The 12,635-nt window shown below is 42.1% G+C and overlaps 1 protein-coding gene across 2 annotated transcripts in view; it reads left to right on the plus strand.

The window, feature by feature from the left end:
• Positions 1 to 11,092, plus strand: part of LMAN1 (lectin, mannose binding 1) — a 31,286-nt gene extending 20,194 nt beyond the window's left edge. For both annotated transcript variants that reach the window (XM_047086269.1, XM_047086270.1), the window contains exons 11-13: positions 2,348 to 2,501; positions 7,375 to 7,496; positions 7,794 to 11,092. In XM_047086269.1, coding sequence (XP_046942225.1) covers positions 2,348 to 2,501; positions 7,375 to 7,496; positions 7,794 to 7,830 — 313 coding nt within the window. In that variant the 3' untranslated portion in view covers positions 7,831 to 11,092. The remainder of the gene's footprint in view (positions 1 to 2,347; positions 2,502 to 7,374; positions 7,497 to 7,793) is intronic.
• Positions 11,093 to 12,635: the final 1,543 nt, after the last annotated feature.

A 12,635-nucleotide genomic window follows, 5' to 3' on the forward strand; every position in this document is an offset into this window, starting at 1 on the left:
CCTTCTGGCAGGTGTGAGGTGATATCTCACTGTGGTTTTGATTTGCATCTCCCTGAGGATGAGTGATGTTGAGCATCTTTTCATGTGTCTGTTGGCCATCTCGAAGTCTTCTTCGGAAAAATGTCTATTCGTGCCTTCTGCCCATTTTTTAACTGGAAAAGCTTTTAGTTTTTAAACTACATTTTACTCCAGGGAAATAAGTTAGATAACTTATTTATTCATTTATCCAAATTGAACTATAACTGTCAAAGGCATTGTCAGGAAATCAGAGACATGCCCCCTTTTCTGGGGGAGCATGTGCTCAATGAGGAAGAAAATCCATTTATAGTTACAGAGAAGAAAATGTGTGTGTGTGTGTGTGTGTGTGTGTGTGTGTGTGTGCGCGCGCGCTGCATTTGGCATTGAAGGTTCACGGGAAGGAGACTAGAGGAAGGCGGCCATTTGAACTAGGCTTTCCATTTTAGGATGTTGCTCTTGGAGGGAAGGGTCAGAACCAGGAAAAGCAACATGGACCAGAGGCTTCAAGTGAAAGATATCTTCAGGGACAACAGGAGTCTAGACATAAAATAGAGCATTAGGAAACAGTTAGAAAGATGAGCCACAAAGAGGTTATGGAGACCCGTAAGGATTTTTAAAGACTATGGCCATTTTCAAACATACACACAAGTAGAGTGATTAGCGTGGAGACCCCCTGCATATCCATCAGTTTGCCCATCCACTCGTATTTTATCTACCTCACCAAAAAATCCCTACACTTGGAGATATATCATAATACAAATGTTAATAACATAAACTGCTTGCATTTGTAGAGCTTTTTAAGTAAAATGACATTTTCAGGTAACTTGAAATTCATGAATCTTCCTTTCTTTCTTAGTAAATAGTTTTGTTACATTTCTGCCATTACTTAAACAAAAACCTTTGTAGTCTCTTACTATCGTGTTCAAACTCGTAACCAAGGTCACACTCAGTGTTACAACTCTTTGTCTTACATCTAATAGTGGAAGCACGTCTTACAGGGAAATTGTATTTGAAGTCGTGCATAAAGTAAAATGTCCTATAAGGTCAAAATTACTCTCCAAAAAGACACCACATCAGAGACCGACACACCAGTGTGCCAAACAGCCAGCTTTCCCTTCGTATTTGAAACAGGTGCTTCTTTAGTTGGGTTCTAGTTGAAGTTCTAGGTTTGTATAAAGAGCTATATGAGGGAACTGCGTAGAAAAATAGGTAGAAATACGTTTGTCTAAGGGGTCCCTGAGACTACCCCCAGGTTCTGTGATTTCCTAGAAGTACGCACAGTTGTGATTTATTATAATGAAAGGATATAAAATAAACCCAGCAAAGATGGAAGGCGTATGCCTGGTGTGGAGTCCAGGAGAAACCAGGCACAAGCTGTCCTCCCCCGTTGTCCTCCCCAGTAGAGTTGCATGAACAGTGCTTATTCCTCCCAGCAGCGACGAGTGACACGCACAAAGCTTTGCCAACCAACGGAGCTCACCCAAGCCTTAGTGTCCAGGGTTTAGGGGTCAGTCACATAGGCGTGGAGCACGCGTGTAACTGACTTTAACTGCTCAGTCTCCAGTCCCCCTAGAGGTCAAACTGATACCACATGGGCCGCATGCAAACAAAAACGTAAAATCACATTTTTAGCCTAAACCATCTGGCATGGCCCAAGGCTCCCGGTAGAGAAGGAGGCCCTTATTAGGCAAGATATTTCAAGGGCCGGTCCTAAAAATCTTTGGAATATGCAGGGTTTGTGCAGTCCAGACCTGATGAGTTAATCCGTTATTGCACAACATTAAACACTTAGATCTGAGTCCATGAAGAGTATCACCCATTATTGGGGCGCCTGGGTGGCTCTGTCAGTTAAGCATGTGACTCTCTGGTTTCGGCTCAGGTCGTGATCTCATGGTTCACGGGATCGAGCCCCGCGTCGGGCTCTGCGCTGACAGTGCAGACAGAGCCTGCTTGGGACTCTCTCCCTCCCTCTCTCTCTCTGCCCCTCCCCCTGCTCACGCATTCTCTCTCAAAATAACATTAAAAAAAAAGTATCAGCTGTTACATTATTCAGTATCCATTTACGATACTGGTTTTAACACAAATTATTTAGTGGTGTTCCCTATGTGGCTATTTTTAGGTGATCTGTGTAGTAAAAGAAAGATGCAATGTTAAGTTGTAGTTTTGTAAATTATTTTCCAATCTTGAAGACAATTCAGTGTTTCTAAATACTGATTTTTTTAATAATCTACCATATTGGGCTTAGAAATACATCCAACCACTTGAAATATGTGACTGAAAAAATTATTTTTCTAGCACTTCTCTTGTTTAAGGGGATTTTCTGTTTCAGGAATTCCATGAGTGACACCGTCAGACTGGTCAGTGGCCTCCAGCATCCGGGATCTGCAGGGGGAGTTTATGAGTCGACCCAGCACTTCAATGACATCAAAGAACACCTCCACATAGTGAAGAGGGACATAGATCACTTGCTGCAGCGAAATACGGTAAGCTCTCTTCCTTCTGCTTTTATAATTGTCAGCCGTCCTTGGTTAGAAAGGGAAGAACGCATATTCTCCTTTTCTTTTCTTTTCTTTTCTTTTCTTTTCTTTTCTTTTCTTTTCTTTTCTTTTCTTTTCTTTCTTTTCTTTCTTCTCTTTTTATTAAGTCTTTTTTTAAAAAAAAGTTTATTTTTGAGAGAGAGCACAAGCAGGGGAGGGGCAGAGAGAGAGGGAGACACAGAATCTGAAACAGACTCCATGCTCTGAGCCCGACATGGGGCTTGAACCCACAAACTGCAAGATCATGACCTGAGCTGAAGTCGGACGCTTTACCGACTGAGCCACCCAGGAGCCCCAGGGAGAACACGTATTCTGCTGAAAATATTTGAACTTTTTACTGAGTACTAATGTTCATTTTTAATATTTAAGGTGAAATTATTCCATACGATCCAAATGTCTGTATGTTCCATGCTCCCACACCCTACTGAATAGAATTTTTTAAAAAACTTGTTATTCCTATCATTGGAGCTGTCGCAGTTTCTGACTTATTTTCCTAGATTCTTTCCGTAAATTTTCCTTTAAAAAAAAAGGTCTTATTTTCAGCAGTGGTGTCAGGTAAACAGCTTAGAAAAAGTGGTATCTCTTGACCCTTCACTGAGACACAGCAAGACTCACGGCTGCTGAGTAGCCCGTGTCTCCGCCTGGGCTGTGGGAAGCACAGGTCTGACGCTGGCTGACTGTGGCCTTTCTTGAGGCGAGACTCTTCTTTTTTCCAACAGCTTTTCCTGTCTTACTTCGTGCACTTTTTAAAAGTTCTTCTGGTTTTTTTTCGGGGGGTGGGAGGGGTATTTTACTTTCTTAGGCCTGTTTTTTAAGTATAAGCCCCAGGTACGTTTTTAGAGATTGGCCATAACGATGAAAATAGGTAACAGTTTTCCGGGTTGGATGTGCATAAGAGACGACACTGGACGGTGGGCCTGTGGTGCTTGTAAGTCTTTCGCTTGGAAGTTTTTCCTTAACTTCCTTACTGCCCTTCAAACCCCTTATCAAATTCACAAGTGCTTGTAGCACTTGCCGCTTCCTCTTGTGATCCAGTCTCCTCAAAATGACCGACACTGAAAATTCAGTGTGAAACAACCCAATTAAAAATGTGCTGGAGAAATGAATGGTGTTCATGGGAAAAGCTTGTACTGGGGCACCTGGGTGCCTCAGTCACTTAACCATCTGATTCTGATTTCGGCTCCGGTCGTGATCTCACAGTTTGTGAGTTCGAGCCCCGCATCGGACTCTGCGCTCTGCACTCTGACAGTGCAGAACCTACTCGGGATCCTCTCTCTCTCCCTCTCTCTGCCCCTTCCCTGCTCATGCTCTCGCCCTCTCTCTCACACTAAATAAACAGTTTTTTTTAATCATTAAAAAAAAAAAAGGAAAAGCTTGTACATGTATGAAAAGATGCTCAAACTACTTCTATAATGAGAGAAATGAATTGGCGGGGGGGCGGTCTGTAGTTTATCCCTCCATTGTTTCTTTTCCTAAGATAAGCAGAAACCATTGTCAAATCTTCCCCTACTCTTACGGATGGTAGCATATACTGTGCGTCTGTCTTCTCCCTGCTTTCTTCCCTTCTCCACACGGCCACAGGAGCGTGCAGAGCTTCCTTACTGCTCTTGTAGCCACGTGAGCCCCATTGTGTGATTGTATCATAGTTTATACGATAATTTCTAACGAGAAGGCTGTCAGTCTTTTGTTTTTCTGTGCCCAATGTGTTTTTTTCTGCTTTTAAGATTTTAATCTAATACTGATTTTCAACAGTTTCATTATGATACGCTTTGCTTTTGTTTTTCTTCTGCTTGGGGCTTAATATCTTGGTTCTATGCATTTATAGCTGTCTTTAATTTGGAAAATTTTTAGCCGTGTTTCTTTCAGGTTTTTTTTTTTCCTGTTAGATTTTTTCTTTTCTTTTCTTCTAATGTTTGTTTGTTTACTTTGAGAGGCAGAGAGAATTCCAAGCAGGCTCCCTGCTGTCAGCTCCGAGCCCGACGCAGGAATCAAAATCGAGAGTCAGATGTTGAACCAACTGAGCTGCTCAAATGCACCTCTGTTGGACTTTTTTTAGTTGTGGATCACTTCTCTTGCCACGTCTTCGGGTTTCTTGATGTTTTCTTCTGCAGTGTCTAATGTCCTGCTAATCCCCTCCAAAGTATCTTTTTGTGTGTTAGTCTCTGGAAATTCCATTTGGGTCCCTTTTTTATATCTTCCATTTCCTCATCATGTTTGTATTTTTCTCTACATTCGTAAGCCCAGACATCATGTTTACAGTATGTTTTAATGTCTTTCTTGGGTAATTCCATCATCTGTGTCATTTCTGGGTCTATTTTTCTGATTAATTTTTCTCCTAAGACTGGGTCAAGTTTCCTTCTTTGCATACCTGGTAATTTTTCATTGGATGCTGAACGTTGCTACTTTTATGTTACTGGTTGTTGGATTTTGTTGTATTCCTTTAAATAGTATTCGACTTTGTTGTGGTCTACACTTAAGTTTGGGGGGTTAGTCTGATCTCTTCAAGGTATGTTTTTTAAGCATACCTTTTAGGATGGGTCTGGTTAGGATTTCTCAGCACCGTTGATGTTTTGCACCACAAACTTTTTTTGTGTGGGAAACCGTTCTGTGTGTTACTGGCCTCTACCCACTGGGTGCCAGTGGCACTTCCCAGTCGTGACAGTCCAGATGTCTTCAGATGTGGCCAGCTGTCCTCTGGCCAAATGAACTGCCCCTGGTTGAGAACCGCCAGTCTAAGAGTTCATTTCTCCCCACTATAGTGGTGTCTCTGGCTGGCTGGTGGGAAAACAGACTGTTTCCGGCCCTTCCCGTGAGCTCTGGGAGTTGTCTGGCTTCTTGCTTGGAGTAGTTCTTCCCTGGCCATGTGGAGTTTTGCACCACGCACGTGCATATTAGATTCATCCAAAGATTTGAAGGGCTCTTCTGCAAACTTCAGAGACTTCTGTCTCTGCTGTTACCCTTTTTCATATTCTGTCACGTACAGCCGCCTTAGCCTCCCTAAAATACAGTATCTGACTTAGCTCAGTAGGACTGCTCGCTTCTCTCTGGGGGCCCTCCCTGTGTGCAGAATCTACCCCCGGGCCACTGCCTGTGGCCGGTGTTTGTAAACAGGTGTTTCGTATATTTTGTCTTGTTGTCAAGGTGACAGAGCTGTTCCTGGTCAGCCCTTCAGAGGTGGAAGCAGAAAATGTTCCTCCTATCCCATAATACTTTATATGGAGTATATATATTAATCTTTTGATAAACGTTTTTTTAACTTCCATTTTAATTTCTTTTCTGACCCATGGTTTTGTTTTTTTTTTTATTTAAAAAAATTTTTTAATGTCTATTTTTGAGAGAGAGAAAGAGCATAATCAGGGGAGGGGCAGAGAGAGGGAGACACAGAATCTGAGGCCAGGCTCCAGGCTCTGAGCCGTCAGCACAGACCCTGATGTGGGGTTTGAACTCAACAAACCAAGAGATCGTGACCTGAGCCAAAGTCCAGTGCTTAACCGACTGAGCCACTGCGCCCTGACCCATGGACTTAAAGTTGTCTTCCTTTGGCCTTTTTTCCCCCCTAAAATGCTGATCCCTTAATTTCTTGCTATCTTGTTTGCTGCCTTTGCCTGCAGACAGGTGTCTTTTGTTTTGTTTTTGTACTTAAGAGAGAGCGTGCGCGTATGAGCGGGAGAGAGGGGCAGAGGGAAAGAAAGAGAATCTCAGGCAGGCTCTATACTCCACATGGAGCCTGCCTCGGGGCTCGATCGCCCAATCCTGGGATCGTGACCTAAGCTGAAATCAAGAGTTGGACGCTCAACCTAGGCGCCCCCAGACAGGTGTTCGTTTTAGATTGGATTTGTTTCTAGGTCTGCCAGTTGTCTTCTGTGAGTTGGTCCATATTATGTAGTCTACCTTCCTGGAAGTCCTAATACCAGATTTTTAAAAAATATCTATTGTTTTTTAGGAAAGAAAATTAATATGTTAAATAACTTTCCTGAGGTCATTAGCTAGTATGTGGTAGAAGGGAAGAACTTAGGTCTTTAACATGTAATCTTGTCTCCTTTATATTTTTAGATACTGTTTTTCTTAACTATTTTTTTATATACGTCTTGCATATACATATTTTTCAAATATGACTTAATAGTTTTCTTACTGACCATCACCTCTCATCCAAAGCATTATCGCCTATTCCCTTAGCTCCGTTTGAGGTTATTTTCTCCCAACTTCAGCCTGTGTTGCAATGACCAGGTTGATGCTGTGGATACATATGTACCGAAGAATGTTGGCAACCACATGACCAACCACAGTGTTGGTGCCGAAGAATGTAACCATGTAATTGCCTGAACCAGAACACTTTTGAGAAGGGGATACTGTTGATAATTACTCTAGTACAGCAAGTATAAACCGGATGTGTCCAGGGAATTCGTGGTTTGTGACCGTCAGGAGCACAAAATATTCATCGTCACTGTGATGACGATTCGGGCCAGATGGCAACGAGTTAGTGCCTGGGCCGCGAAGGTGGAGGCCTTCCAGTATCATCTACTCTTTCAGAAAGTCAGGTGGTAGGGGCGCCTGGCTGGCTCACTCCGAAGAGCACGAGACTCTTGATCTTGGGGTCATGAGTTTGAGCCCCACGTTGGGTGTAGAGATTACTAAAAAAATAAATAAATGAACTTTAAAAGGTGGTAAAAGTTACGGGGGTGGAAGATATTTATGGGATGAATAAATGAAATGCTTTAGTTTATGTAGTTCACCATGAATTTTGTAAAGATCGCACATTTACTTCTTTTTCTAAAATACCAATTTGACTAACCATAACACAGAGTCCTTTGCCTTACAGCCATCAAATGAAAGGCCAAAATGCCCAGAACTACCACCATTTCCATCGTGTTTATCTACGATGCACTTTGTTATATTTGTAGTGGTACAAACGGTGTTATTCGTGGGTTATATCATGTATAGGTAAGTCTCTAACATGTAACTGAACATTTTTCTGTACTTGTTTAAGTTTAAATGCTCAGAGTCCTCAGTGCTCATTACAGAGCTTTCAGTACTTACAGAATTCAGTTTACACAAAGCAAATGTTGTTTCTAGTCTATTTCAGTCACGTGGGAGTGCACGTATAGAATATTCGTATGTTTATCTTAGTGCATCTTCTACTCCAAAAGACAATGTGTATTTCAACTTTAAACAGTCCTGTTCTTTCTAAAGTAAAACATACAGAACTTTCAGGTTTTTTTTCTTTCTCTTTTTCCTTAGGACTCAGCAAGAAGCAGCTGCCAAAAAATTCTTTTGACCACCATTTTCCTATGTGTTCATCATGTATGTGTGTACAAAATGTTGTCTTTTTGAGGGAATTTAAGTATTTAAATTGCTTCGTAGTCTAAATTATTAAATTTTGTATAAAATAACTGTTTAAACCTTGATTTGCGGTAAGAATAAACCTTAAAACAAAGACAACCACATGTAAATTTGTGCATAGTACATAAATCTATTTAAATTTCAGTGAATTTCTGGCCAGTAGAATACAGCCACTGAACAGAATATTGATAAAGAAGATGGTAAATAATAGAAACTGGGGGCACCCTCCAGATGTGAAAGTTACCCCTACGTCTCCAGTGTTGGAGGTTTCTTTATTTAACATAAATACACTTGCCCTCCTGCCCCCCCCCCCCCCCCGCCAACTCTGTGGTCTAAGAGCTCCCCATCATGTCCATTTTGTAACCAGAGTCTTTTGTTAGAGATCAGAGTTTCCCACTCTGTGACCCAGTCCTGCAGGCCTTTAAATGCAGTTCCCTTTGAAATCAAAGAATATTTTGTCTGAGAGCTTTAGGATCTAGAGAATAGGCTTCAGAGTGTTGAAGTATTTTTCCCTCCGATTATCCATGATACATTTCACTTTTAAAGGGAATTTCGGAAGAAAGTTAATAGCTGCTCTTTGCCTGAAAAACCGTTTAGGTGAAAACGTTCCTCTGATTATGGCTTTTATAGGTCTTCTGCCTGGTAACGTTCATTTCACGGCTGCTCACGTTCTCGAACGCCTGCATTCCAACAGTGTCCGTTCAATATTATGAAAATGATTTTCAGGTTATTTGTAATTTAAGGAACTTATTTCTGGCATGTTGTACAGTGTGTAAATTCAGCTCTGATGGCATGTCCTGAGGGTCAAGTTCACAAAACCTAGCACTACGTTTTGGTTAATGTGACTCCATATCATCTGGTGTCGTTTAAATCGAGGAGTCTGTAGTATAAGCAGTGTTAAGATTTTGAAGGCAACATTTGAAAAATAGAATTAATAGTTCCGATTTCTTTTTTTTTTTTTAATGCCAGAACTAAGGATATTGTGAAGCACTTGTGAGGAAGCTGGACCTTGAAATGTCAGACTGGAAGGGGTTATTGTAGTCTTTGTACATAGTTGTTCTAGGTATTCTAGAAACGGTCGGTAAAGGACATTTTAAAATGCAGACCTCATGTTTTCACAGCTGACGTAGACCTATTTTTTACTATTTTACTGCAAAATACTCTTCAGTAGTTATCTGTCCTTTGTCACAGAAGCCAAAATAATACTGTGTTACAAAACAGTACTGTTTCATTCTTCCGGACCTTCCTGAATTTGTTCTCAAATGTCATCCACAGATTGGGCTAACTGCCTAAAGTCTCTACGAAGGCTGTGGGGAACTCTGCATTTCAGCAGTACCTACTCCATACTGTATACGCACACAGTCCTAGCCTTGCTTTCTAGATTAACGTTCATCCTGGAACGCTGAACGAGAATATTCTGGTGACTGCCCGCTCCGCTTGGGTCACTTTCACAGAGAACATGCTTCTCTGATGTGTGTCCTTGGTAGCAGTAACATTCTGAAATTCATGTTTCAGAGACATCATCACAGAATTTGCTTTTAATTTGTAGAAAAACAAAAAGACAAAACCCTTCCGAAGCATGTTGAGGTTGCGGGCTGTGACAGTTGGGAGGTCCTCTTGAGATGAAAGGCTGCACGCACACTGTCCAGTGTTACAAAACCGCGGTCACACGTGCCCGGACGTCCGGCAGGAAAACCGGACATGTATGCCCCGCGTCCGCCGCGTGCAGAGGGGCCGTGCGGCCGCTCCTGACCCGGGGGGGGGGGGGGGGCTGCGTCTACGAGAGCGCGTGCACCTTTTTCTCCTTTACTTAGTAATTTCATGTACTTGAAAATCAGTTAGTAAAGCAGTTCGCAAGGCTCTTCGTCATATCATTTGAAATTCGGTTTCTTTTCCTCCAAATCACAGACTTCAGGTAGCTTCCTTTCTGAAGAAAAATATTCGCTCTGTGGAGAAATCAGTCACTGCCAGGATCCTTTCATTTCTGTACTATTTTGTATAATTGAATTTGTTGACTTCTCTCACACCAGCAAGTATTTTACAGGTGCCTTGGATTAAAACAAAATTGATTTTAAATTTTTAGTGCAACTCATTGTGCTTGCGATGCCACTTTTAAAAAGAAATCCAATTACACCGTGGCTAGTGCTTTTATTTAACGTATGTACTTGTGCTCTGATTGTTCGAATGTCTTATTCAGCTTGAAACTTCCCTGTGAAGCCTCAGACAGTAAACGATGTTTTGGAGGTATTCAAGGAGGTATTCATCAGCGCCTCTCAGAGTGTGGTCCGTGGACCATCTGGGTCATGGTGTGCTTGCGCAGAATGCAGATTCCGGGGCTCCGTTCTAAGGCACCTGCATCAGAATTCAGGGGCGGGGCTTCAGGATGTCGTGTTCCACAAGCACCTCAGCTGATTCTGAGCGCACTAATGTCTGAGAACCACCAGGATGAGGAATGCAAAAAAAGAAGTCTTTCGTTCTTTTGGTTTAAAGCTGAGCTGAGAGCATAATATAACATTGTCATCATCAATGACATTAGCAAACGTGCACTGATTCTGTTATAATTAACAAGTAATGTTCTTTTTACTAAAACTCTTGGTTCATCAGTAGCCACACGCCAAACCCAGGTTGTTGCCTGTAGCCCTCGGCACTTTGGTTGATGGCTTTTAAACTTCCAGAATCACCAGATCATGGTCAAGCCGTGAAAACTCCCATCTCAGAGTCCGCCTGCTAAAGCCTTTTGCTTTCCTGATTGCAATTTTCGTGGCATTTTATCTCAGACACTTGTACTTTTTGATAACTTGGGGAAAACAGAAATTACTTGAATAAGGGATTGCCTGACCCGATGCATTGCAGAGATAACAATCTTTGTAAAGAATTTCAATAACAGTTGTGAATATTAAGATGTGATTATCTTTTCCTGTTCATGTGCTTACTGCAGGGAGATAGTGAACAAACGACTATATGGGGGGTTTTTTTATTTATAAGATCTAATGTAAAATCACCACTTGCAACTTTTTAGACCTGTATGTTTGCCTGTTTAATATATTTCTTTTAAAGTTTAAAAGGGTTTTCTATCCACTGTTAATTTTGATTGGATAACATTTTGTCAAGTGTTTTTTTTCTGATTGTTACTTGATGCTAGCTGAAATTCGAGAAATGACATTGACCTTATTCAAATAAAGAAATATTTTAGTAAATTTACTTTTCTCCTTCCTTGATCTCGGGTAATTAGGAGTTACTTCTTTTCCAAGTAGGCCCTGGTTGTGATCGTGTTTATTTGTTGCTCTGTGCTGTACCCTAGGCGGCCTCCCTCATGCAGAATCAACGCACAGAAGCGTAAAAAGAGAAGGAGAAATGAAAATGGGTACAGCTTACCCTTGCTGGTAATGAAAAACACAAACTAATTAAAACAGTGCATTTGATGCTTTCACCTTTAATAACCAAATACTGGTAAAAGTGTAGTTAAGCTGGAACTCTTAATCGTTACTAATGGCAGTTTTAAAAAGTCCTTTAATCTCCTTTGGCAAGCACCATTTATTTAGCCAAGTAATTCCAATTTTGAGAGCCCGTGTAGTATTAAAAGGAAAGAACAGGGCTTTGGTGTCAGACAGAATTGGGTTTATTTAAAAAAAAATTTTTTTTTTTAACATTTACTTTATTTTTGAGACAGAGACAGAACATGAACGGGGGAGGGTCAGAGAGAGGGAGACACAGAATCTGAAACAGGCTCCAGGCTCCGAGCTGTCGGCACAGAGCCCGACGCGGGGCTCGAACTCACATACCGCGAGATCGTGACCTGAGCCGAAGTCGGACGCTTAACCGACTGAGCCACCCAGGTGCCCCCAGAACTGGGTTTAAATCTTGGCTCTGCCGCTTACGAAGCATGACCTTCACTTTCTTTATACTTGGCTCCCCGAGTTGGGAGCGTTGTAAAAGAGTCTTCTGAAGTGGTCTCAGAAAATGGTAGACCCTCTTCTGCTAGAACACGCAGAAATACTGGATAGAATAAACTAAGAGATGTAAATCAATTCGATGGGTTTGAAAGAAATCGGGGGAGACGACAGTCACGCCCGATCGGTATGCCTGCTGGGAGGGGGTGGTCGAGAGCAGGCTATGCACAGATAGACCCTGGGCGCCAGTTAGAGGCTGAGGAGTTCGCTCGGGGCGTTGGGGAGAGTCCTTGCCCGCCTTGCCGTCGTAAAGATTTGGGATTTTATTCAGGTGTGATGAGAAATCTTCGGTAGGCCTACATCCGGCTGTCCCATGTCACAAATCTTGGGATGTTTCTGGAGGAATCAAAAGATTTGACACAGCAGCGAAGAGTTTCCCGGATGTCCAAGTGGAAGGGCCAGTGTAACAAACTGAGGAATAAAAGGATTTTAAAGACATCCCATTTTTTCGGTGGAATTCTCGACTGGGGAGACAATGAGAGATTTGATTTGGTAAAACGCAATACCAGGGCGTGAGTCCCGAATAGTTGCCACGGGTTGTAGCTGCCACCTGAAGGTCTCTCTGTGCTGCTCGATTACCCCTCCCACATGAAAGTAGAACTTGGGGGATTTCACTTTGTGAACCAAACTGTTAACATGGGCCAGATCTGCAACAGATGGTCACTTTTCTTTGGGAAATAGAAGTGGTTTTTAATCTGAAACACTGCCATGTTGTCTAAAGGAGAGCTGCGCTGGACTGGGAAAAGAGACGGAATCCCAGGCAGTGGCTTTTACGCCGTCAGCTGAAGTG

The sequence above is a fragment of the Lynx rufus genome, unplaced genomic scaffold (assembly GCF_022079265.1).
Source record: "Lynx rufus isolate CCGP_SWC_20201006 ecotype Redwood Valley unplaced genomic scaffold, mLynRuf1.p SCAF_20, whole genome shotgun sequence".
NCBI lineage: Eukaryota > Metazoa > Chordata > Mammalia > Carnivora > Felidae > Lynx > Lynx rufus.